The sequence below is a fragment of the Cydia strobilella genome, chromosome Z, assembly GCF_947568885.1.
Source record: "Cydia strobilella chromosome Z, ilCydStro3.1, whole genome shotgun sequence".
Lineage (NCBI taxonomy): Eukaryota > Metazoa > Arthropoda > Insecta > Lepidoptera > Tortricidae > Cydia > Cydia strobilella.
This window is the reverse complement of record NC_086068.1, coordinates 16,068,983-16,096,381: the sequence shown is the minus strand read 5'-3', so window position 1 is coordinate 16,096,381 and position 27,399 is coordinate 16,068,983. Positions and strand designations below refer to the sequence as shown.

The 27,399-nt window shown below is 37.2% G+C and overlaps 1 protein-coding gene across 4 annotated transcripts in view; it reads left to right on the top strand.

Annotated features, from left to right (window-relative positions):
* The first annotated feature begins 746 nt into the window (after positions 1–746).
* The window catches only part of LOC134754203 (ankyrin repeat domain-containing protein 11-like), a 37,786-nt gene continuing 11,133 nt past the window's right edge, over positions 747–27,399 (top strand). Inside the window, exons 1-8 of one of the 4 annotated variants that reach the window (XM_063690363.1) lie at positions 747–917; positions 1,017–1,173; positions 1,251–1,406; positions 7,182–7,439; positions 10,326–10,502; positions 10,971–11,169; positions 11,258–11,441; positions 20,383–20,602. In XM_063690363.1, coding sequence (XP_063546433.1) covers positions 1,038–1,173; positions 1,251–1,406; positions 7,182–7,439; positions 10,326–10,502; positions 10,971–11,169; positions 11,258–11,441; positions 20,383–20,602 — 1,330 coding nt within the window. In that variant the 5' untranslated portion in view covers positions 747–917; positions 1,017–1,037. Of the gene's footprint in view, positions 918–1,016; positions 1,174–1,250; positions 1,407–7,181; positions 7,440–10,325; positions 10,503–10,970; positions 11,170–11,257; positions 11,442–20,382; positions 20,609–27,399 lie in introns of all 4 variants that reach the window. The other 3 variants (XM_063690362.1, XM_063690364.1, XM_063690365.1) reach the window with 3 other exon arrangements.

Sequence of the window (27,399 nt, the reverse complement as noted above, 5' to 3'; positions counted from 1 at the left end):
TTGCAAAAGTGACCGCTTTCAGCTTTAAATAATAGTTCCTAATCTCTCCGGTGGCGCTAGTTAGGCTCTGGGACATGAGTATAACATGAACCATATAAGGCAACAAATAACCCGACCAAATTACGTAGGTTGGTTTTGGTAGTATTTCGGTGTATGGTGGCGCCTCCTAATTACTGTTTTTTGATGGACACTTTTCATACATAGATATTTGGCTCCTTTATATAGTCTCCATGCCCTATAGGGCATATTACGCGAAACTGCGAAGGGTGCGCCACTACCACAATCTGAGGGTCTATCGCGAAACATGAAAATCGAAACTTCGTTATCTAACATCTCTGTTGGTATTCTTGCGTCCACACCTCCATTTTATATATCGGTCATAATCGGCGGTCGAATCGGCGTCCACACCACCTGATTTGATCATCGGATTGGCGAAAAATAAATTGTTCCCGTCTGGACTACCCTTAAACTTTGCATGAAAGCTATACCAATACGAATAATATCTGAAAAAATATGGGCGTGTGTATACGACATTAAGTGACTTTACTTTTAACTATATTTATCAATTATAAAAGGAAAAAATCATTTACACAATTTAGGGAAAAAAAGACAAAATAGGGGAACGAATAAACCGGTAATAATATGTAAAATCATCCACATAGTGGGTCCTCCCTAATAAACCATGGACAACTTTGTATTGTATATAGAGTTTCAAGTCAGTCTTGTCGTCTTGTCTTTCTTTTTCTTGCTTTGATTGTTCGACGTTCATGGTAAAATTATTGAAGTTAACCGAGTCAGTTATATTTTTGTGTTGTTGAAATTTACCATTGAACACTTGATGTGTTCCTATCATTGTCTATACCTTTTACAGAACTTTAATTATTTCTATTGACGGCGTTTCCTTTGGCAATCGTAAGGTACATAATACTGATGCTCACCAATTTAATTGGCGGAGTTTTAGAAGAAGTTTTAATGATTTGTGCTGCGTGGCATTACTTTTAGTGTTTTGTGCGTAGGAGAGTGGTTATGCTGGAAGTATGCCGTCGTCGTCGCGGACGCGGGGCTCCGGCCGCGGCCCCGACGGGGCACTCAGGCCTCCGGTCATAGCTCCCATGTCAGAACGACAGCAGCTGGCCTTGGTGATGCAGATATCGTCACAGGATGCTCCACCAGGTTTGATCGCACTCTAAATACGCACTTGGTTTTTTGTAAAGTTGTCATGCGTTATTTCCCGCCCTTTTTATATGCAGCCGCTCCATCCACTGCTGAAGAAAGGAAACGTACCAGGCAGCAGCGCAACGAGCGCGGTGAGACGCCTCTACACGTAGCCGCCATCAGAGGAGACCATGATCAAGTGAAAAAGCTCCTCGACCAAGGCCAAGATCCAGATGTTCCAGATTTTGCAGGTATGTTATTTGTTATTGTTATCAAAACAAGTTTGTATGTAAATTAAACCTATCTAACACTTACACTTAACACTACACTAGTACACTTTAAAAAAGTGTACAGTACAGTGAGACATAGCAAAAGCTACTGTGGCTGCTTAATTTAAGCACTATAAATCAATTCAAATATTATATTTAGACATTCATAATGCATAAAAATCAGCATTACAATATACCTATTACTGCAATTCATACATAACAATGAACAAAATCTATTGCTGATACAACATAAACATTTTAGTGTTATTTTCACAATGAGTAAATAAACAATGCAATTGTTACTAAGATGCTCTGATCATAAAAACAAATCTTGACATTTAATCACTCCTTGTGCCAGCTGTGGCTGTATTTATGGTAGGATGCGCATCCTACCATAAATATAGGACACAAAGCAACTTCATATACATAGACATATAAGATACATAGCTGTATTAAGATGTATTAAGAGCAGTATCACTATCTAAAAAAGCACCATAGTTTGGAGTAAGTAATTTAAAATTTGTGCCATGTGGTAGGGTAGGTGTGTCAGATTTCTTCCACTTATAGGAGATACCAACTTTGCAATGCGAAAAAAAATCTAAAAGTACTCTTACTTAAATGTGTTATATTTGTTTGTATTGCTCATATTGTTTATTTTAGTTTAATATTACTATGACCTTAAATAATATTTATGGTTTATTTTATAAAAAATATAATTTGCAAAAGTAGTGTTATTTTAGTTTCCATTACAACCTAGTTTTCATCCATGTATGAGCTAATTTCCGATCACTGCATTATTGAGTTAAAAATCGATTATATATTTCATTTTTAGTTCTTATGTTATGTATAAATCGTTTTTAGTCGGTTTTATAGCTTCTGCCTGCAACTTTGACCGCGTTTAATGATTATTTTCGTGATAATCTTAACCTATGTACTTCCTTGAGACTCAAGCTATTTTCATACCAAGTTCAACAATCCTTAATAGAAATTGGTCCGGAATCTTTGTCCAAAATACCATTTTATTCACACACCGCTGACAAAGGAGTTTAATAAACAATACAGATCATATTGAGAGGAAAAACAAATGTATTTAGTAGAGATATTTAAATAAAATCAGTAAAATCACCATACTAAGTATTCACCTAGCTATTTGGGTTGCCGTCCACCCGTGGTTGAAAACTAAATACTTCATAAAATTGAAATGTTAGTTCTCGTCCACTAAATTTCTCTAAGATTTCTTTAAAAAACTTATTAAAACTGATAATTTTTGGTTTTGTTATACTTCTAAGTATACATACGTGCTAAAAATATTACTTAAAATAGCTAGGACAGTTAATAAACTTACTATGAACATTTCCCGTCTAAACTTTTTAAAGCCTCTGAAAGGCACAGATGCGAAGCTGCAACTAATTGTGAAATATCATTTTTATATAGATCTATTGTTTAGACATTAAGGATCGCAATAAGTCCAAAATTGTACGGTAGGTATTGTATTGTAGTTCGGGCGATTTTCCGCAACTCTACGACTGGCGCCTATTTTGCGTGACATGGGGAAGTGGACTAGTCCTGCCAGCCCAGCTCCTCAAGGAATCCTATCAAACCTGTGATGTTGAGTAGGACCTCGGGGAGCTCTCTCGGGGATCCGAGATGTTTTGCCCTGTATGGGGCCACTCCGCTACATTCCAGCACCACGTGAGAAGCTGTTTCTTCTGTCTCCATGCATCCTCTGCATAGGGGACTGTCTGTGACACCTGTTATAAAAAGATGTTTGTTAAATAGTCCATGACCTGTTATGACACTGGTTACCATGCCCGACTGAATCTTTCCTAGTTGAAGGAGCACCCTTGTGAGCTTTCCCTTGATGCCAGGCATGGCTTGTTTGGCCTGTCTGCATCCAGTCTGGTTTAACCAATGTTCTGTGTGTAGTATCCCTGTACGTGCCAGCATCAGCATTGAGCGTACCTTGCTAAACGGTATTGGGAGGATCGGTTCTGGGGCAATCGCTCCCGCAGTCCATCCTACCCTGGCAAGCTCGTCCGCAGATCCGGGATCCGCTGTGACCTTTGATCCATTGTAGGGTGATCTTATTTTATTTTATTTTATTTATTTAAGGTTTACCAACAATTGTTGACATCGATACATTAATAATGTACTAAGCTGGCATGTAAGGAGTGGTGTCACAATTACTTAGTAAACACCGCATGCATAACAAATATAAGTAAACAACTATAGAAATACCTAAATTTAAACTTATTTTCTAATTATTTATGTTTCTAATTATTTGTGTTTTAAGAAATATTTTCGGACAGATGTTATAAATTTATTTAGTGGGTCACAGTGCATATCCGCCTTGTCACAGCAACCATTAGCAATTTTACATAACCTGCATATTGGAGAGTTAGTGCCTGAAACTGTTCTTCTAAGCGGGGCGTAAAGAGGGGTGATAGCGTTACGGGGGAAACGAGATGGAGCACGAAAGTTCAACAACGTCAGCAGTTGCGGCCAATCTATTTTGTGGTTCACTAACTTGTACAAAAAAGTTGCATCTAAGAACGGCCGTCGGTCTTCTAGGGAATCCATCTTGAAATATTGCAGTTTCCTTTGATAGGATATTGATCTTTTAGCCATAACACGTGCCTGAAAAGCCAAGTGACGAGTGAACCTTTTTTGAATACGCTCTAACCGCAATGAGTGAGTAGCATAATGCGGCCGCTGACAACGCTGCAATATTCCAAAATACTCCTCACCAGACTATTATATAGCAATATTTTGGTTGCGCTGCGCCTAAATGATCTAGTGTTTCTCATGACAAAGCCCAAAGTCTTAGATGCCCTCTTGACAATATTTTCTATGTGGGGGATAAACATTAATTTGCTGTCGAAAAGAACTCCATGATCGTGAGTGTTCTCAGCTTCGTTTAGTTTGTAACCGTCTATATGGTAGTCTGACTGTGTTACATTTTGTTTTCGAGTGAATTTCATATGGATACATTTTTTGATATTAATGTGCATTAGGTTATGCTTACACCAACTACTCAGTCTTGTAATATCGCTTTGAAGCAAGGTGATATCCTCAGTTGTGTTGATAACGCGTGCGAACTTTAGGTCATCTGCATACATAAAAACCGTAGAGTGGTGGAAGCATTCAGTTACGTCATTAATAAATAAGTTAAAATGGATAGGACCTAAATGCGATCCTTGAGGTACGCCAGATGTTATATTACGGTAAGACGATTCGTAGCCATTTACTACTACATAGAAGACCCTTTCAATTAAATAAGACTGTAACCATTGTAACATATTGCCTGATACACCGTATGCTGATAATTTGTACATTAGTATTGAGTGAGAGACTTTATCAAAAGATTTACTGAAGTCGGTATATATCACGTCTGTTTGTTTACCTGAGTCCACAGAACTCGTTAGTAGCTCGGTAAAGGATACTAAGTTTGTACATGTTGATCTAGAACCCACAAATCCGTGCTGATAGTCAGTCAAATAATGTTTAAAGTGTCTTTGTATGTAAGGGTAGACAAGGGATTCTAACACGATAAAATCGATATTGGTCTATAGTTTGAAACTATGCTATCGTCGCCTCATTTAGGAATGGGGACAACCTTAGCGATCTTCCAAGCTGTAGGAAGGACTCCAGAAGAAAGTGATTTGTTAAAAATTTGCCATAAGGGCTCAACTAACTGATGACCTGTACCTGCTCCTTGCTAAATTAAATTTTAAGACAGTTTTTTTCTCGATTTTGGCCATCGTAGCCTATGGAGCGGTTTTCGTAGGGTATGGATGTTGCTATATGAAGGGTGTCACATGCGCGTTTCTGACTTATGAAGCAATTGTTTCTACTACAACATAAAATAAAATGTTTTTCCCCTCACTAGCTCGGAAAGTTGTCGTTTATCCTTCAATACAAGCGGGGAAAAACGCGTTTTATCCACTAGTGGGGAAAGTAATTTGACCTTGGATGGAGCGTGTTTAAGTAGCTTGACAGATAACAAAACGTAAAACGCTCATGATAATGGTTCGTTCGATATTAATTATCATTAAATAAATGGTTTGAGAATCTAATAAAAAATACCAAATTTAGCTTTATTTAATGATTTTAAGTCATAAACCTTAAAATTCCATAAGAAACGTTTGTTTTTTATAATGATGTTAAATATAATTCTGAACGCACAAGTTGAGTCGATGCAATTTCAAAACGCATCGTTGATATTTCATACATCAGAAATGTCAACATTGTCAACAATTTTTTTACTTAAAACCTTTTCTCACCGACTCGCGTAAAAATACACAACTTCCAGAGTTTTCTGTTATAATATCGTAAAGAAATGAGTGATTCCAGTGATGAAGATGATCTAACGCCTGTGGATGTTGCACTTTCCTCGCTATAGTGAGGTGAAAAGTTTTGTGTTACACACGGGCGCAAATGTATTTTACTTCTCGTGTGTTGAAACACTCGCTACGCTCAGGATTCTATTTCACCTATAGAATCCTTTCGCTTGCTCGTGTTTCAATTCCACACTCGCGGGTAAAATACAACTTTGCACCCTTGTATAACAAATAACTATTGTTGGCCAACCAATCACAAAGCAGATGCGACGCAGCAGCGTGTTTAAGTAGGCTAATTTGCATTGAATCGAGTCTCGTTAAACAAGAAATATTTTATCGAAATGTATGAAGTTCTATTTTCAAATTTTTTTTTCTCGTAGAAAAAGTATTGTATACAATAGTGATATAATCAAGCTTTCCAATCTCGTACCTTAACTTAAGCAACTCAGCAAAGTTCGTTGCTTAAACACAGTACTCGACTGAAAGGCTCTCTATTATATCACGATTGTATAAAATACTATTATCAATATTGAGCATTGCGATATTTTAGTGGTAAATACTGAGATATATAATTCCCAGTAGTTACAACCAAATCTGGATATTTTTTTCTCACTTGTTCTCAGTGATAAAAAGAAAGAAAAAAAATAATGAGTTATCATTGCTAACAACTTGTGTTAATTAGTGGGAATAACCTATGACATTTAGGTTTGATTGAAACCCTCATACCAACTTTCACATTTATAGTATTTAAACATTAAAAATGTATAAACGTTAAAATTGTAGGGTAGAAAAATATTTAACCTTTCGTATGCTTAGCAGATCTGCTCCATATATATTCAACTTAAACATAAAGCTGTCACGATTGCTATTTATGTGGCAATTTTTTGACATGCGCATACGAATGGTTAAGTAGTCTCATTCTGATGCACACACATGGTCAATTAACTATTTCATATGAATAAGTGAAAAAAAAATATATGTAGGTATATAAAATCATTACCAAAGAATTCTAATAAATAATTATATAAATACTGTCTCCAGAGGTGCCTGTGATTGCCTATACATATTCGTTTGACCTAAGAGACAACGAAACGCTTTTATGAAAATAAAACCAATATTAAACAATATAATTACTTAATTATTATAAATAGGTGATAGATAGGTAAATACAGTGTTTGACAAGAAAATAAAATTAAGTTGACTTTATATTTATTTAGACTAATTGTGAAAAATTTAGAAAATTATGGCAAACAACATTTTAGTTTTGGAACTTCTTTAACATTGGCTTAATGAAAAGCTTAATCTACTGATCACAAATATGAACATGTTACTGGTTGTGCTTGTAAAATCTATGTGAAACTTCATTGACCTGCCATAAAATAAACTATCTACATTGATGGTTTGTTTGTTTCGGTAGGTTGGACACCCCTGCACGAGGCGTGTATATATGGCTGGTACCAGGTGGTTATAGTCCTTGTCAAGGGTGGAGCCAACGTGAACGCGAAGGGTCTCGACGACGACACTCCCCTGCATGACGCCACCACCTCGGGCAACTTGAAGATGGTTAAATTTCTCGTTGAGCATGGTGCTGATCCATTTGTTAAAAATGCAAAGGCTAAAATGCCCATCGACTATGCAGCTCCTCATATTTACGAATTTCTGGAATCGTTAAAGGGTATGTTGTTTTTTTATTGAATTTTAACGTTTTTTTTTTTAACCTGTAGTGTTTCCACATTGTTGATAGACTGTATTCCTTAACCTTCATTATTTAACTTAGGAATTTCGTTGGAGGAGCCCAAACTTGGTATGTTTTGAAAATTCTTTTTGTTTTAATAAAAAAAACGGCTGAAATGTAATGATGTGGTATATGTTTAGAATCGCCTCAAAAAGCCCTTTCGTATAATACCACACACGATAGGTTTTTGAAAAAAAAAAAAAAAAATCTACAAAAAAATAAATGTTTCAGCACCCCTCCTAAGGGAAATTTTTTTAGGAACTGCGGGTCAAAAATTTTGTTTTAACCTCTAGTATGCGTGTGCCAAACGGCTAACCTGTACATCGATTTGCGGTTTTGTTATGCGAACGGCTTACACTAGATAATAAGATTATGGAAAACATTTTTACATAATTTGATGTATCATACTAACCATAGTTATGTATGGCCCTACATTTGGCTTTTTTCGATTGTTTGATTATTGTAAAAATTAGGTGCGTAAAACAGATTTCATACCAATTTTAAATGCTAACTTTAATAAGAATTAAAAATTCGAAAAAATATTCAAACGTAAGGGCATAGCTTTGATTGATATACAACAAATTGTGTCAAAATATTTCCAATAATGTTAATACCCAGAGAGGAAAATGAGGACTGACTATGTTTGTATGAAAAGGCGATTTCGCGCGGGTCCTCCACTTTTGTCTTCAATGAAAGTGCAATGGATTATCATATCATTAACACGCGTTGAAAGAGCGCTCGTGAGTATGAGGCCTTAGGTCGATTGCTTCAAATCTCTTGATGTTGCCGCCTCGCTGCGGATCGCCGGCACACGCCAACAGTCCTTGAACTTCATTTTTGCGGCCGCACCACACAATTTAATTAGATTTTGCGTAAAGTTGTCCCGCCTGGACTGCCTTTAACTCTGTACGCGCCACTAAAGGTGTTAACACACCATCGCACCGCACCGCACGAGCGAGAAAGAGATATCGCTTTCTCGCTCTTATGCGTCGCACAATGACCTTGGTGCGGGGCGATAGTGTGTTACGGATTTAAAAAAACCCAAAAACATAGATGAGCTATACGCGTGTGCCCGTGAGGGACAGAACATACGCAATGCGACAATATGATTGGTCGAGTAGATTTGTAGCCCACCATAAACCATACTAAATTTACGGTGGGGAATTAATAAAAAATGTGTGACTGACAAGGACAAACAATAACAGCGCTTTCTCTGCTACTCCTACTGAAAGATACATAAGACTATCCCGTTCGGTCATATCCCCCACCCCTCATGCTCGATCCAGTTATACTAGATTCATGCCCAAAACAGTTCTTTAAGCACCCTCTACACTCGTGCGCGAATCGCGGCGAGTGTGAAGTCTAGTTCGTTAATCAGCTAAATCGACTCCACACTCTCTTTCGCGGCTTCGCGCCGCTTAGTCTGGAGCGAGCTTTAGAAAAATGAACCCAAACTAAGTACTTGTATATACTATGTCTAGAGTTACACCAAGAAAAGTCTGCAACGATTTTGATAGTACAAGCAGTGCAAGTGTTATTTTAAACGTAAAACTTCTAAGAAATTATGACGTATAAATAACACTTGCACTGCGCGTGCTATCAAAATCGCTGCAGACTTTTTTGGTTTAACTCTGACCCAAACATATGGGCGTCTATGGTCTATGGATTATATATTTTTTAAACATGGCAACATTACGAAGCACGTCACTTCAGTGACCACTAGTAATGATCGGTTTCACTTGCCTATACTTGCCTGTCGCCATTATCTGACTTGGAAAAAAACAGCCGTCTATTCTATCGCTGTGATGGCCGCTTCCGTTACTAACTTCGCGACGGTATTGTGGACCGATTTAGCATAAATTTATTGATAAAATTGTGGAGTGCAACAAGTAAAAATTATTAATAGTGCCCGAAAACGTGAAATGCAAAGAAAGACGGTCTCTAATATTAAAGGCGAGTATTATTTTATTCTTAGTCTTAGCAAATCGCGCACGCCGCCGCTATTTTAAGATGACTCTTAACAAAGTATAAATCATAATTTAGGTATTGACTGACGTGACAAAGATATTAAATCCTCATTTCTGTGTTAACCCCATTATTGTCATTTACTTAGCAGTAAGAGCACCGTATCGCTTAACCGTACGATATAGATTTCCTTTCTTGATGTTAATGCCCTCTATTCAGCGATCGATCATAGTAATATTTCGCCATAAGTATGTATTGTGTGTGGTGCAGGTATACGGAAAAGTGGCGTATACCTACACATCTTTATCGGTTCAAAGTAAAACTATTGAATAGTTTTATAACATATTTGTTGTGAACAGTAAAACGACGTAAATAATGCAACCATTACCTACTGTCAATAATAGGACCTCCTTCTATTCTTGCTTACACTACAGGTACATAATAAGGGTTCTAAAAATTCAAGGGCCAAAGTTACAAAACGAAAGGAAGTTGAGTTTTGTAAAGACCTAAAATTTTAATAAAATCAAAGTAAATAATTGTTTGTAGATCTTTGCCTAGAAATCAGAATTAAGTTGCATACAACTGAATATGAATATTCCTAAGAACACTGCGCCGGGGCCCCACACCGCACTTCTTATTAAGTTGATTTCTATCTCACTGGCAGTCATTTAATCTACAAATAAGACTGCTGGAGTAAGAAAAACCTATAATTCCTATTATGTAGATAGACATAACATATAACCTAGCATGGTAATTTTATAAAAATACTTCATTAAGTTTAATATTACTTACTAGTTGGCAAATGTAATATTTGTTATGAATACATAGTGTGTGTTTGGAACATGTGAAATATGTTCACAGATAATAACTTGAGAGCCTCACACACGGGTCGGGCAAGGGATGACAGTAGCAAGAAAGTTGGCAATGCAAGTACTTGTAGTGACAGCAGCAAACGCAACATGGACTGCCTAGCACAGGAACACTTCGACAACAAGGACTCTGCGGCACAAGACAAAGGCTGTGGACACAATAAAGATGGTGATGAAAGAATACATACTAAAAGAAATAAAACAGCTGAATCTTTATGCAACTACATATCCTCATAAAAATAAGTTTTCACCACACTTGCTTGTAAAGGCTCTTTTTATTCATCAAAAACTAAGTAAAATTAAGTTTTGTTTCCTCAGAAGAGTCAGAAGTGATGATGTTGAATGATACATATTTGATAGCATTCATTCGGTTTTGATTTGTAATGGTTTACAGTTAGTTTTTTCCTCGCATTTGTGTGTTGAAAATATTTGTGTTTCACTCAGCAAAAAATTTAGTTTAAACCCTTACAACATTCCACTTTTAGAAACACTTGCTACGCGCTTGGTTCAGTTTAGGAAAATTGTGTTTGCTCAGGCATCAATATTGACAGGATAAACAACAATGTTGCCTCCTTGTGAAACAAATAACTATAGTTTACCTTTAACTACTAATACCTAATGTTACATTTTGTTACAGAAGGCAATCAACTTAGTAGTGGAGTTGTGTCTTCATCTCAGGATGAAGTAGCCGCAGGCCCAAAACGGCCATTCACAGATGAAGGTCATGAGGCAGACTCGGTAGAAGATGACATTTCCAAACGCAAGAAGAGAAAGGAGAATGAAGATAAAGAGCCCATGGCTAAACCAGCTCCAGTTCCACGTAGTGGCCCCGGACGGTATTTATCTATTTTAGTCATCAGGAAATAATGTTCATTACAGTTGAAATACACAGGTTTTATAATTGACTATTTATTGTCTTTTCAGCATGCTTACAGGCACAAAGCCACCAGGGCCAGCTAGTAAGACTGGTGCCACTCCACTAGGAAAAGGTGCTAATGTGCAGGGTGGAGGAAAAGGCAACACAGCGGGTTCCTCCACAGGAAAAGGCAGCCAGCAATCTCAGGGCAAGGGTGGCAGTGTAGCAGGCAAACTGGGTGCTCAAAACCAGGTACATATTTCAAAACAATGTTTGTAGAGCGCAACCGCCAGAGAGCAACTATGCCCCAATGTTGGCTGTAATATGAGGTTAGTGAATATATCATAGAAAGTTTATAATATGTGTGTAGATAAAGCAGTGTATGTAACTGTACATAATTAGGCATTAAAACACTCATGTGATTCTATTATGAAACTCACTATGTTCGTTTCATAAACCCACACTCGAGTTTTAATGCCTTTCATTATGCAGCAGTCACATAAACTACTATAATGATGATGATAATGATTGGGGTTGGATATGAGGATATCACGTATCATTTGTGGTATATTGTACAAAAAAAATCAGCCATATCGTATCTGAAGGAGCTCAAACTTGGTATGTTTCGAAAATTCTTTGTTTTAATTTAAAAAAATGGCCGAAATGTAATGATGTGATATATTTTTAGAATTGCCTCAAAAAGCCCTTACGTATCGATACCACACACGATGGGTTTTGGATTTTTTTTTTCCATACAAAAAAAAATAATGTTTTACCACTCACCCCGCCCTGGGAGTTTTTTTTAGGAACTGCGGGTCAAAAATTTTGTTTTGACCTCTAGTATGCGTGTGCCAAACGGCTAACCTGTACATCGATTTGCGGTTTTTTAATTCGAACGGGTTACACTACACGATGAAAACGATAATAAGTTCAGATCCAGACTACCAACTAAAAGCATTTATCTACAAATAGGAAATAAATCATACTCAAATTACTCTATTTAACATAATTACCTTTTATTTCAAGAACTGATAATAACAAATATATTGTATTACAAAATACGATCACAGAGTTACCTTGTTGATTCGTTGAGCCCCAAACTAGAAGTGACCTTCCTCAGAATGACTGGCTGTATTTATACCCCGTTGACAGATAAAAAATATATTAAAAGAAGGTAGAATCACAACGCTTCGTTTATATCTACCTGTAGTCTGTTTTAATCAAAATATTCAATAAAACGAAAGTAAGATTAACTTATTTGTTCACAACCACCCATAACTAGTTTGTTATTGTTATTAAACTCCAAACGAAGCTTACACACCACTGATAATTTCATAATAATTATGACAGACGACAGACACAAAACACAAAATAAAAAAAAGTCCAGAAAACGTTTGAGTTTATTTGAAAATGGCAACTCACAAACTCGGCTACCGGCGTTTATTTATTGATCTTGAACAGACTCGTCGCGGCAATGTTACGAATGCGTCAATTCCATGAAGTTATACCATAGACCTAGCATTACATAGACCAGCTATACGCGTGCGCCCGTAAGGGATAGACATAGATGACGTCATAAACGTGGGGATACCATATTGGTAAAAATTACCCCAATATTTGATATCACGTTGGGGCGATTACCCTGGAGGCAAAGTTAGCTTGTTTGACGGTATTAAAAAATTGTTAAACAAAATGTCAATGGGTCGTTCTTTTTAGGCGTATAAACAATGAAATACCTCTTATAATTCGCGCAGGTGGTACAAAACTAAACATGTTTAGTAAATAAAACGTAAAATAAAATGTATTATGGGTTTTAATTTAAAGAAATCACAAATCGCAATCACACCAATTAATGTACACCACTTTTAATCTTCACAACATTTGTTTATTTATTTTTTGGAATTAGAAGTACGAAAAAACTTCGAGGTCAAAATTACCCATAAAATTATGATATTTCCATCTGGTATCCCTAACATGATTGTTATGCAGCTAAATTATGAAGAAGTTTAAAAATGGCTGACCTCCGACTCCTACCTACCTACGTAATTTGGGCGGATAATTTTACAAATAATTGTGATATTTTTATTGAAATCGTTTGATTCTACATTGCTTTGAGTGTAACGTAATTTTACGATGTTATTCTCACATATTGCGTTAAGAGGAAGGTGTAAAATACCGTACTTACGTGTGAAAGGTTATGATCTCATATTTTTGCTCAGAGCGGCTATTACAGCCGATTACAGAACAATTCACCAGTATTTTATCAAAGTTCAAGCATTCAAAACGCTAACCATCACTATATTTCATAAGAGAAAGCACAATTTCATACAAAACAACAACAATTAAACAAGCAACGAACAAACATGACATGTCACGTACTTATTTGTTTGCCACAACCTCGGTTGTGGCAGCGGTGGAAAAGTGAAACTATGACAAGGACAAACAATAACAGCGCTTTCTCTGCTACTCCTACTGAAAGATACATAAGGCTATCCCGTTCGGTCATTTTCCCCCACTCCTCATGACCGATCCAGTTATACTAGATTCATGAGTTATACCCTAAACAGGAGCGAACTGTCACTTTTTTTGCCATACTAGATTGAACCTTATCACCGAGCCAGAAAGGTGTTCGTACCAGACTAGAGAAAACGGTCCACATGAGATAGCAAAAGTGGGTCGCGGTGTCCCACTCGCACATGTTGCCAATGTTAAAAAAAATACCATTTTGGTAGTATTTATATCAATAACTACTAAAATTAAATACCTTCTTATATTATTTAAGTGCTATATTCAGAGTGCGGTTCTGATATCTTTTACGTAATTTGTAAATAGTTATAATGTCAATATTATTAACTGATTTAACCAAGCATGTGCACAACAAAAAATACATTAATTTTAATATGGTAGACATTGTAGTAACTTTTAATATTAATTGGTATCCCCAACTTGATAAAGAAATTTTCAAAATACAGCATTCAAAACGCTTGGCATGTTTAATTATTTGGTTGATAAATAGATAGATAGATAGATAAATGATTTATTTGTGCACGTAATGAGAGCTATATAATTGCCAAAATTTAAATCCAAAATCCTTAAATATTACAGACACATTTATACATAATATTCTATATAAGTTGAACACACATTTCCGTCAGTACACGAAGGCGGCAAATAAAAAAAATGGTGCAATTAACTACGATGACGCTTAAAGAATAGCTGAAGTGTGCAAAAGAGAAGCCATTACGTATATGAACATACTATGAGTGCGAAAGAGGCAGACTAAAAATGAAAAAAAGTGACCATTTTTAGGGTTCCGTACCCAAAGGGTAAAAACGGGACCCTATCACTAAGACTCCGCTGTCCGTCTGTCAGTCTGTCTGTCATCAGTAACAGCTTTTATAACGACTAAATTAAGTAAGGTTTTGAGAAGCGTTTTACAGAGGAGAAAAAAACTATATCCATTCTCTCTGTCTTCCTATGCAAGTATGCATGAATGAAAAAAGATCTTGGCCAAACTATACATTCCAACTTATCCTAATATCCCACATATATATGACTTATGGTCACCCTAATTAGAAAGAGATGCAACCGCCCACTTTGACTTCTCATGTGGACACACTTTTTGGCCCGTGTACTCCATCCGGTTTATTAAAATCTAAATCCGTGGTCAATTCAATTTCATAATGTTGGCCGCATTGGACCATGGCGGACTATTCAACTCGTAATTTGTAAATCGCAATTGCGGAGTCTTTTTTGTTAATCTTTTCCTTTTTTAAAGCGTAGTATTACACTTTTGGCCGAGACGATCACAACGAACCCGAAATCGTCCAAATCGGTTCAGCCGTTCTCGAGTTATAAGCTCTGGAACTAACTCAACTTTCTTTTATTAATATAGATGTTTACTTTTTTTTGTATCCAGCCCTGGATAATCTATTTATAGTGGGTCAAGCAAATCTTGTCAGTAGGAAAAGGCGGCAAATTTGAAAAATCGCGGGTTAGCAACACTGTGTTCGAATAATTCCAAAATCGCGTGTCATCTGTGTCTTATCTGTGGAATGTGGATCGCCATCTTGTTTGTTTACATTCTGATTCGTTTCTATTTTAAGAGAATTTCTGTTGTTACCATTAAATACCAATATATTAAATAAGATTGTGCAAATGTGCATGAACTTAAGGTGCCTAAAAATGTATAATCATGCTCATTGATGGTAAACATTTCTAAAATTTGAGGTTATATTACTGGAAGAACTTTTGATTATGTGCTTTTTTTTGCTTTAGGGTTATAAGACTTATAAATAAAATTAAAAAGTATGCCTAAATCTATCGAATAAGGCCACAAATGGAGTCCTGGAAACCGTCCATAGGCTACATGTCTAATATATTCAGCGACTGATTCGACTTTTTACAAAGGTAAACTTTTTAAACAGTATTTAGAACCTTGAATAAATCGCCGTTCATTCGCAACATCTACCTAGTCCTTACATGTTTGTTGCAGGATTAAAACTCGCCCAATAGGGTATTTGACAACATTAAAAATATATAACGAATTGCTGTCATCCTGAAAGATAATAAACTAATAAAGTATATTTCACTATATTTGAATGTAAATTATGTTTAGTTTTTGGAATATAAACGAAAGAAAATTTAATATTTTTTGAAATTTCATCAGGGACGTGAACGCTCTGTGATTGGTCAACGCTCGGATGACGTCACACGCGCGTAAACATTCTTGATTGCCTTGAGTGTTTTAACTGTTTTATTTGTATTTAGTTAATTTTAGTTATTGTTCCACAGTTTTCTGATATATTCCGATTTATCCGTATATCTAGTAGGACAATATTCATAAGAATCTCAAAATGGAGCCGAAATATGTGAAAGCTGATAGCGGCAACCTACCAGACATAGACGCATCAATGGTTGCACTTTTCTTTAAAGATAATCCGGATTACTATGCTGCGGAATTTAGAAATGTAAAAACAGCTGTGTGAGTATACGTAGAAATTGTTTATTTACGAACATTTCGATTTCGATGATACGAATACGACGACGATATATATATATAGAATACGAAGACGAGAATAGTATCTCCATACTGCACTTTAGTTTGAAAGAAAAAGTATGCTACTAACTATATACCTACTAATGCTGAAAGAGCTATGTTATGAGGTAATGTAGTAATACATTAAATACCTAGATCTTGTTTCGTTAAATACAACAAAATTTTATCGAAATCCACCAAAAAAAAACTACAAAATAAAAATCGGCCCACATTGAACTATATATTCCCGAGCTAATAGGGATGGTTGTTGATTACAGTGATCTGTAGAGTATTACTCATAGGTAATTCTCGATAGCATATGTATTAAATTTGGGTATATCAACTTTTTCTTGTCACTCGTTGCCATGGTTACGTTCTCCTGGGTCACTTAAAGTCACTCGTTCCTTAGGTTTCCTGAAGTCATGGTTAGATTCTAATGGTTTAGAACTTTCTGTTCCTAAAAGTGTTGTGGTTTTATTTACTAGAAAACTGTTTCCTCCTCCAATCAAAGTGCAATTTGATAACTACTCCATTTCAGTAAAAGTTAAAACTAAATTCCTTGGTGTCATTTTAGACAGTAAATTAACAGGTCTCCCACATTGTGAGTACATAGTTTCTAAATGTGAAAAAAATATTAATATTCTTAGGTGTGTTTCTGGTGTTTGGTGGGGTTCACATCCCTTTTGCATGAAACTAATGTACAATGCTTTAATAAGAAGTATTTTAGATTATGGGACATTTTTGCTAGAGCCAGGTTATGTCGCTGGCTTCCAAAAACTAGATCGTATTCAGTCTAAAGCCCTTAGAATCATTTGTGGTGCCATGAATTCTAGTCCTATCAATGCTATGCAAGTTGAGTGTGCAGAGCCTCCGTTACATTTACGACGCCAATATCTATGTGATAGATTTCTTTTCCGTTGCTCCAAATTCTCTAATCATCAACTCTGGATTATCTTGTTTAACCTCCTTCTTCAAATAACTACTTCCAACTATTGGACACACAAGAGTCCTCCTTGTTTAATCAAAAGTTTTCAAAAATTTAAATCTATTTCAGCTCCCACTGTTAGCTCTTCTACACTTCCCATTTTTCAGCATGAATATGAGTCTCTTACACTAGTTCCTCCAGTTCTCCTAAATATAGGTATTTCAAAGAATGATATAGAACAAAACCAACAGTTTCTGGGTTTTATTGGCACTGATTGTCAGGATGCTAACCATATGTATACCGATGCTTCTAAGATGTCCGTCAGTGGTTGTGTTGGTATCGGAGTACTTCATATTCAATCCAATATTTACCAAAAGATAAAGTTGCCTCCCGAATCCTCTGTGTACAGTGGTGAGTGCTTTGGAATCCTGAAAGCATTAGAGTTTATCATCATTATGCATCTTAAAAAAACAATTATATTTTCGGATTCTTTAAGTTCTCTTCAAGCAATATCTAAAATTCCTTTTAAATCTAAATCCAATAACCCAATTATATATCAAATTCGTAGCCTATTGTTAAAATGTCATCTTAAAGGGTATTCCGTCTCCATTGCTTGGATTCCTGGTCATAGAGGGATTAAAGGCAATGAAAGAGTTGATGAATTAGCTCGAGATGCCATTATCTGTGGAGACATGTTTCCATTTAAAAATGTTGCTGAAGACCTATTAGCTCTACCCAAATTATTCCTACGAAAGGAGTGGACGAAACAGTGGACATCTGGTACAGGTACTGCTTCTGCGTTACACTATCGGATTCAATCATCAATTCCTATCAAACCATGGTTTGCTAAAATCTCTTTGTCAAAACCGGCTACCAGTATGTTAATCCGAATGAGGTTGGGTCACGTATGTACTCCACAACACCTGAAACTGCAAAATCGTGTGGCCAGCTCCGCATGTATTTGTGGAGCTGATCCCGCTGATCTTAACCATATATTTTTTGCATGTAGCCTAAATGATTGTTCTTTATTACTAAGACAGCTGTCAGATCTAAAAGTTCCGTTTCCCACATCCATTACATCACTCCTGCATATTAATGATTCCTCTCCAGATATATTTAAAGTATTATATTCATTCCTATCACGTCATAATATAAAACTTTAATTTATACTTTACCTTTCCCTGATCCATCCAAAATTCCGTCTTATCCGTTATAATGTAATCCTTTAATTCCGTTTCCCCGTTTTACTCGTTTGGCTGAATGCGCCAGGAGCGCGATGCCATTAATAAAAAAAAAAAAAAACACCCCGATTTTATGTTAATTGCGGTAACTGATTGTCAAAAGTTGACGTTTGACAATTCAGTGACCGCAAAATATATGGCGCACAGAGATGTTAATTATTTGAAATCAAAGATAGATATAACTCCGTAATAGATGGATACAGTCTAAGGAAAAAACGTGCCTCGAAAATCACGAAAATTTGATTCTCGATCAGATGGCGCCACTAGTTTTGGCCTACTATCGTATAGAGGGCGTTGACGGTTTCGTTTGTTATTTATAATTTTAACGCATATCAGTGAAAGAACATGGGTCAAAATCATATAAAAATAATTAATGCTAATAAAAAAAATCATTTATCTATATTTAAATACATTTTAATGTATCTTTTCTTCATTTTTAGTTTTAAAGTATGTTGATAGATGGCAGTGAATTTACTGTGGTTACAAAATTTACTATGACAGTACCGCTCTATCTTATTATATCCTCTTTGTTTGAAATAAATGCATTTGAAATACAAAATACCTGTTTTTATTTTAAATACTTGTATCGAAAACTATTTTGTATTTTATTTCAAATACTTAAAACTTTAAAATACAAAATGCTTTTTGTAACTTTTTAAGGTAAAACGGGTGGTACCGGAACCGGGCGCGTGTGTCCATTCTATCTTTCTCTGTCTCTGACAACTCTAGCTGTGATGTGACATTGACAACACCTTCGGAAGCGTTTGTAAACAAATGCCGCAGCCGCAATGCAGTGTATTTCGAAATTTTATGCTATGCCGGGAAATGTGTAGAACATATAAATTATAATTAGGTGCTACGAATACAATCGATCGATCGATCAAATGCCGCAATCTAGAAGAATCGCATGCGATTTGTTGCAACAAGGATCTCCATAGAAACAGTACTGGTAGTGGTACGGCCGGCCACACCGTAGGAATATGAAAAACAACCTGTTTAAACAATTAGTGGTACTGAAGACATCATTAAAGCCTGCAAAGATTTAAGGTTTTTTAAGTTCCTTTACCTTTCATTTTTTCCTTTACAGAGTAAGGTATTTTATTTGAAATAGGTAAAATATCAAAGTATTTGCATTTTTTATTTAAATACATTTTTAACATTACCTATTTTTAACATCTCTGATGGCGCAGTACAGTGCCATAAGTTTTGGATGTCAAAATAAGGGACACGTTTTTTTCTCAGACTACCTCTCTATTGATAATATCGAGAGATTTATTAGAATTTTGGTTTCATGAATTCAACAGAAAACGCCCACTTTACGCAGTTCCATTTCTCTTTTTCTCAAGTCTCTAATCGAGGTGAGACATTTATCGCTGCCGCAGCACTCCGAGCTTCGTAAATATTATATATCCAGTTAGCTCGACCCGCACTTACATTCATTAGTAACGGTATTGGAGGTCTGCTAGTGCTAAAATCGTGCATGCTAGCGGGGAGGGCGGGGATTAACTGGCGGGCGTAACTTACGAATAGGTGTCCAGTCCATGTCCACAGCCACAGCCTTAGCAGGCCCTTAATGCCGGCTGTACAACTAACTCGATCGTTCTTTTCTAACATATTATTTGTAAATAAAACCGGCCAAGTGCGAGTCGGACTCGCGCACGAAGGGATCCGTACCATTACGCGAAAAAAACACCAAAAAAATCACGTTTGTTGTAAGGGAGCCCCATTTAAATATTTATATTATTCTGTTTTTAGTATTTGTTGTTATAACGGCAACAGAAATACATCATCTGTGAAAATGTCAACTGTCTAGCTATCACGGTTCATGAGATACAGCCTGGTGACAGACAGACAGACGGCCAGCGGAGTCTTAGTAATAGGGTCCCGTTTTTACCCTTTGGGTACGGAACCCTAAAAAAAATGACTTACAGAGTTTCTTTTCATTCATATGGCACTTTTGCGATCAACATAATATGATTTATTTTAAAGGGCAAGACATCTGGGAGTGCAAAAGGTGCAACTAGTATGGTTCCAAGTAAACAAGAGCGAAAAAGCCCAGTCGCCAGCCCCAAACCAAACCAAGCCAAGGATGCTGATGGTGACACTGAAGATCAGAAAAACCAAGAATCTACAGCGCCCAAGGTGCCGCCATTAAAGATAGTCATACCAGGCGGCGCAGGGGGCTCTGCCAACAGAAACGAGCAAGAAGGTGAAGGTAAATAGGTTTATATATAGAAAGTAATTAGTGAAGGCACATGCTATGTGTATCAATTAGTATTTATATTGATCCTGAAATGTAAGCTGATGGTACACTGGTACATATTACATATTTAGGTTTGTATCCATAAAAGCCATTACCCCCTCTAAATTGCAATTCTATATCAAAGAGTAAAAAGAGAATAGGTAAAAAGTCTAAGAAAGTTGTGCCTCAAGTGTTCAGATGAACCCCCCTTATTCATAAAACTTTGTCAAAATGGCAGATAAAGACAAACGATTCATGGTAATAGCAAAGATAGATATAACTCCGTAATAGATGGATACAGTCTATGGAAAAAACGTGCCTCGAAAATCAAGAAAATTTGATTCTCGATCAGAGGGCGCCACTAGTTTTGGCCTACTCTCGTATAGAGGGCGTTAACGGTTTCGTTTGTTATTAATAATTTTAACGCATATCATTGGAAGAACATGGGTCAAAATCATATAAAAATAATTAATGCAAATAAAACAATCATTTAACCATATTTAAATACATTTTAACGTATTTTTATAAATCTTCATATTTAGTTTTAAAGCATGTCGATAGATGGCAGTGAATTTACAGCGGTTACAAAATTTACTATGACAGGACCGCTCTATCTTATTATATCCTCTTTGTTTGAAATAAATGCATTTGAAATACAAATACTAAATACAAAATACCTATTTTTATTTTGTATTTTAAATACTTTTATCGAAAACTATTTTGTAATTTATTTCAAATACTAAAAAGTACACGTATTTTGCACTCTATCTTATTATATCCTCTTTGGTAATAGGGTATTTGACTTCCAGTCAAATCAGTTTCTTTTTTCGAGCTGTCAAAACGATTTTGCTACTACGAAATTTATATGAAACACTAGCATGTGACGTCACAATCAAATGACCTACTCTTTATAGTTTTATACGGGTTATAAAATAGAAATTGTGTCTAAAAATAACTTCTGTCTACGTTTCTCTATTAATCTTCTGGTGCTTTATTTCATGCATGGTGTATAATAATTTATTTTAAATACAGTCAACTACCCTATTCAGGCCAGTAACGCGTTTATGAATAACGACATAAGTAGATGTCACAGAATGCCGTATGGCCCCGTACCGTACATTGATACAGTGCTGGATTAACCCTTAAAGGCCACTTGCACCATCCCACTAATCCAAGGTTAAGCAGTTAAATCGTTAACTCAGTGTCAAATTGTACTGGTAACTCCAGGTTTAACCGGTTAACCCCGGGTTAGTGGGCTAATCCTGGATGGTGCAAGTGGCGCTAAGCAACGTAACCACTTGCATACGCTTGCTACGCTCAGCTTTCAATTTCAACACTCACGCCAAATAACCACTGCAGCCTTGCATAACAAATAACTATTTCCTACGTTGTTTTTTACACGCTTGAGGACGATAAAAATTTATGAAGCATTACAATTCGATAAACGGAACATATAGATAGGGCTTAATGAAGGTAATGTATGGAATACATACTCATACTAACTAACATTTTTTTATGGTGATATACCATACCATACCTGGTCTATTATTTATTGTGATTTATCCAATGCTTTTGGTCCTTAAGAGATTTAAGCGTAATATAATAAGACAGATTGGTTGGCACAGACCACCCCCTAGGCGGTTTTCTGTGTTGGTTGGTGTGATAAACTGATAAAATAGCATCTGATTATTTGTGTTCCCTGCTAATTGTAGAAAAAACGTTTTGTTTCATTTATGGCTTTTCTAGTGGTTAACCAAAAAATTGAATCAAGTGACATAAAAAAAAATTGTGTCAAAAATGAAACTTGTATCGCTAAAGGCCTGCGCAGATCACTTTAAATTTATCAATGTATATTCTCTCCTATTTCAATTACATTTAGGTATAAATTGGAATGCTCTGAGACCGACCTCGGAGCTTCACGGAGGATTGTTACTCCGCGTATACGCCGAGGCCTCCCGAGTGCGCCGGGGTAGCGCCGGGACGACGGGGGGAAACTCATGCACACTACACTAGTCACTAATCCCTTTTGATAGAGTATACGCGGCGGTAGGCGGCTGCTTGCCGCGGCATCCCGCCATGTGCGCCGAGGCCTCCCAAGTGCGCCGGGGTAGCCCGGGACGACGGGAGAGAATTCGTGCCCACTAGTCACTAATAATGCACCCTATAGGTATGGCATAGGTACCCGGTACCCTAACATAACAAGCGAAAATATAATAGACCAAGCAAAAAGAAGGTATAGAGGGAAATGCTAGAAACATAATTTTTGAGTCTGTAAATTTTCGATACCTTGTATAGTTTTTGAGATATCCGCCCTTGAAGGTTTACTTGGAGCTCTCAATTTTATTTTGATATCTACATCAATGAAGCTACTAGACCGCGGGCCATTAACAGATTTCCATGACCAATCGCCTTCCGGGCGAAAACTCGTATAGTGGTTAACGGCTATGTATGATGAACCCTCGTGAACGTCAGCCGCCGCTCCGTTGGTGGGTTGAGGAGTGGCAGCAAATAAAGTCAAAAAAAAATTGTCATCGCCTCCCGTGTGATACTTTGTTAGATGATAGTTTAGATGCTATTGTTAATAAAACAAATTATCAGCCGGTTGTATCGCGGTGGAAAGACCGTGTTACGCGTTTCAGTGGCTGCCATTCCTCAACCCACCAACGGAGCGGCAGCTGACGTTCAAGAGGGTTCATCATACATAGCCGTTAACCGCTATACGAGTTTTCGCCTGGGAGGCGATGACTGACGAAATTTGCGCCTGGCTCGCGGTCTATACTAGGCCATGTTTGGTATCGTTTTCGTATAAATCGGGAGTGCCAAATTCATTTATGGTATCACATTGACACCATTCCGAAGTAAAAACATATAAACTTTAAACAAATAACTTTTTTTAAACTCCTCTTCACTCTTAAACCGCTGAACCGATTTAGTTGAAATTTGGTATAGAGATGTTTTAAGTCCCAAGACAGGACATAAGATAGTTTTTATCTCAAAAATCATATGTTGAAGGTGTGAAATATGGTGTGAGGGGAATTCAGCTTCTTCGCTGAAGTTGAATAACTATTTATATTTAGGTTTGAAGTAGTGTATTGGATTTAAGCTTTGAGGCGTAAACTACAAGACTTGAGTCGCGACTGCTGAGCCTTGAAGCCTCGGAACCTTAAGAGGCCGTAGTCGATTTTGGAGCAAAAATTTTAAATTGATAGATTTAGTCGTTGAAATTATACACGTTTTGTAACGTAATATCTAAATAACGAGTATTGGTTTCTATTAGCACGTTTTCTCATCTTGCCTTTTAATAATGAGGTCGCGAGCGTGCGTCACCGGTAATATATGAAGAGAAGGGGCAGTTTTTAAAAATTCATCAAAAAATTATAGTGGTAAATTATACAAATTGATGTATAAGAATAGTTTCAGCAAATGTTGTAGATTGTTCAAGTATCCAAATTACGTTGAAATTAAGTCGATTTTCAGAGAAATTGTAACTTGTTTTGAAGTAATTTCTGGAGAAAATTGAATTCGTTTAACTTCCATTTCCTCGAACTCTAAGTCATATAACAAAAATGTAATCTGATAAAGGTCAAGTACAGAATATGTGTAATACAAATTTACCATTTTTAGCAGTCCAAACTTTACTTAATTTACAAATAAGAGCGACAAAATCAGTGCTTTACGCGCATTTACCTAAACGTTATTACAATTTACCTAAATTGGTACTGTACATAGTGGAACTCGGGTTTGGTGCAATATAGGCACACGCTGTTTTGGGCTTCTGACACGTCTTGATGAGCAAATGGGAGAGCAGTACCCAAGATAGAGCTGATGATGAACCCTGGCTGTACTTAGTGGAACTCAGGTTCATTTATTGTTATCAGAACTTCCACCCCCTTTTAACCCCCAGTACCTACTGCATGTTAAACGTGTAGTAGCTCTGGTCAGGTGCCTGCTTCATCTGGCAGCCCTCCAGGTGTTCCAGGTCTTGAAGAACTTAACCTGCCTACAGCATACTCTACCAACTTCAGATTAAAAGAGTTTTACCCCTGATCCGATGCGTCCAGCAGCACTCCAGGTGTTCCAGGTTTTGAGCTGTCTCCGTCATACACTACCCATAACACGTTGAGCGAGTGTTACCCACCCTTTGCCCTTGACCCTTTGCACTCAACAGCACTCCAGGTGTTTCAGATCTGGAGCTTTCCCCATCATACACTACCAGCGGCACGTTGAGCGAGTGTTACCCGTTACCCCTGACCCTTTGTACCCAGCAGCACTCCAGGTGTTCCAGGTCTGGAGCTTTCCCTATCATACACTACCAGCAGCACGTTGAGCGAGTGTTACCCCTGACTCTTTGCACCCAGAAGCATTCCAGGTGTTCCAGGTCTTAAGCTGTATCCATCGTACACTACACACTACCAGCGGCATGTTGAGCGAGTGTTACCCCTGACCCTTTGCACCCAGCAGCACTTCAGGTGTTCCAGGTTTGAGTTTTCCCCATCATACTCTACCAGCGGCACGTTGAGCGAGTGTTACCCCTGACCCTTTGCACCCAGAAGCACTCCAGGTGTTCCAGGTCTTGAGCAGTATTCATCGTACAACCAACAACACGTTGAGCGAGTGTTAGAAGAGTGGAGAAGAGAAGAGGATGACTGGAAATAAAAATTATTATACACCCTTCCCAACGATTAAGACTATCTCCATAATATCAAATTCCATCCAAATCGGTTTTATTGGATCCCATACAAATTTCCATTACCCCCCCCCCCCCCCCCCCCCGTTTCTGGGGTAAAACCTATCCTATGTCCTTCCCCAGGACTCAAACTATGTCCATACCTCATTTCATCTTAATCGGTTCAGCGTTTATTGATTCCCCATACAAATTTCCACCCCCTTAAAGGGTGAGTTCTTGAATAAAAAGTATTCTATGTCCTTCCCCGGGATTCAAACTATCTGTATACCAAATTTCAACAAAAGGCTAGTTTCCCCTCTGGGTTGGAACGTTGGAAAGTCAGATGGCAGTCGCTTTCGTAAAAACTAGTGCCTACGCCAATTCTTGGGATTAGTTGCCAAGCGGACCCCAGCAGACTTCCATGAGCCGTGGCAAAAAGGCTGGGATAACGCGAGTAAGATGATTATATATATATATAAGATATTGCCTTAGTGCAAATCATTATCATCATGCTATATAATTTGTATGTATTATATGAATACATAGGTAAATTGTTAAGAGTAATAAACGATTATATCAAATTTACCGAGAGTTTTATTTTAACCTAATTAAAGTTATAGTGACGCATAATGTTGCGAAAGTATCAATATTGTTTAGGCGGTCGCGTTATTTCAAGCAGCGGCCGGCGTTCGGTTACTGTGTAAAAGTCGTATCTTCGCGCGTTTTCAAATCGACTACGGGCTCTTAAGCACTCTTTTCACCGTGTTTTTGCTCAAACCCATCTGGAGGGCCATAACTTTTTGTTTCCTAGCGGGATTTCTGGCAATGCGTGCCCTAATTGCTTGTACAACCGCTGGAGTCCTAGCTGTACGCGGACGACCGCTTCTTTTCTTGTCATTTAAACTAGAGACCTCACTGTATCTTTCTATGGTACGATACACAAATCTTAGAGAGAATTTTAAATTTTCAAGTAGCTTAAATTTTAGTCGGCGAGTGACCACAACGATATAGTGCAATTATTGCGGTACGGCTATCTTTAAGCGTCCACTCCATGTTGAAGAAAACAGAAAATTGCAAAATTATACTACTCAAATATTTAATAAAGATTCGAAATTCAAATGCAGAACGGTTTTTGTTTTAGGAGTTCCAAATTTAAATTTTAAAGGCCAGTGACAGAACTTATGAGCTGACTAGGTATTTAAATCGGTTCAGCGGTTATTGATTCCCCATACAAACTTCCACCCCACTTTTCACACCCTCAAAAGATGATTTTGGTTATACATACTATCCTATGTACTGTCCCGGGACTCAAACCATCTCTATACCAAATTTAAAAGTAAAATTTAAAAGAAGAGTAGTTTAAAAAAAAACATTTTTTATTTATTTATTTTTTACTTAGGAATGGTTGACACCATACATGTACATGTTGATACCATAAATGAATTCAGCACCCCCAATTTATACGAAAACGATACCAAACCCAGCCTAGCAGCTTCACTGATATAGCTAATCAAGATAAAAATGAGAGCCCTAAATAAACCTTCAACAGCGGATATCTCAAAAACTACAAGATATCGAAAAACTTGACTTAATAAAACTTGTAACAAATTAAATCACTTTTCATTTTGTATAAGTAGCCATTTCGCTCATTCGCATAGTTTCCGAGATATAATCGAAAAACCGAAAAATGGAACCTTCAAAGCCAGCACCATGGTTACGGCCGGGGACTTTTGATATGTTCACCCCCTAACTAGTCCAAAGCTACGAAGTTAAAAATTGTGTGCCAAGCATTTCCCTCTATAACTTTTTTTGGGCATTCATTTCGTGGCCTATATATAAGGCGGCATCCCCTGGCATGGGTCGAAGTGCTCCTTGGTGCGCCGGCCGCCGGCGCCGCGCTGGCGGACGCTCGCGGTATCGCGGGGGGATTTTACCTCGTCGGTGTGCCCTGCGCGGAGTAAATCCTTTTGCGGGAGTAAAAGCGTTTGCGGCAGGCCTTTAACTTTACAATTTTTCTAAAATTAGTAAATACCAATCTTTGTTAATTCAATGATTGGGGAAGCTCTCCTAAGATCATTTTCGCGTAGCAGCACTGAAT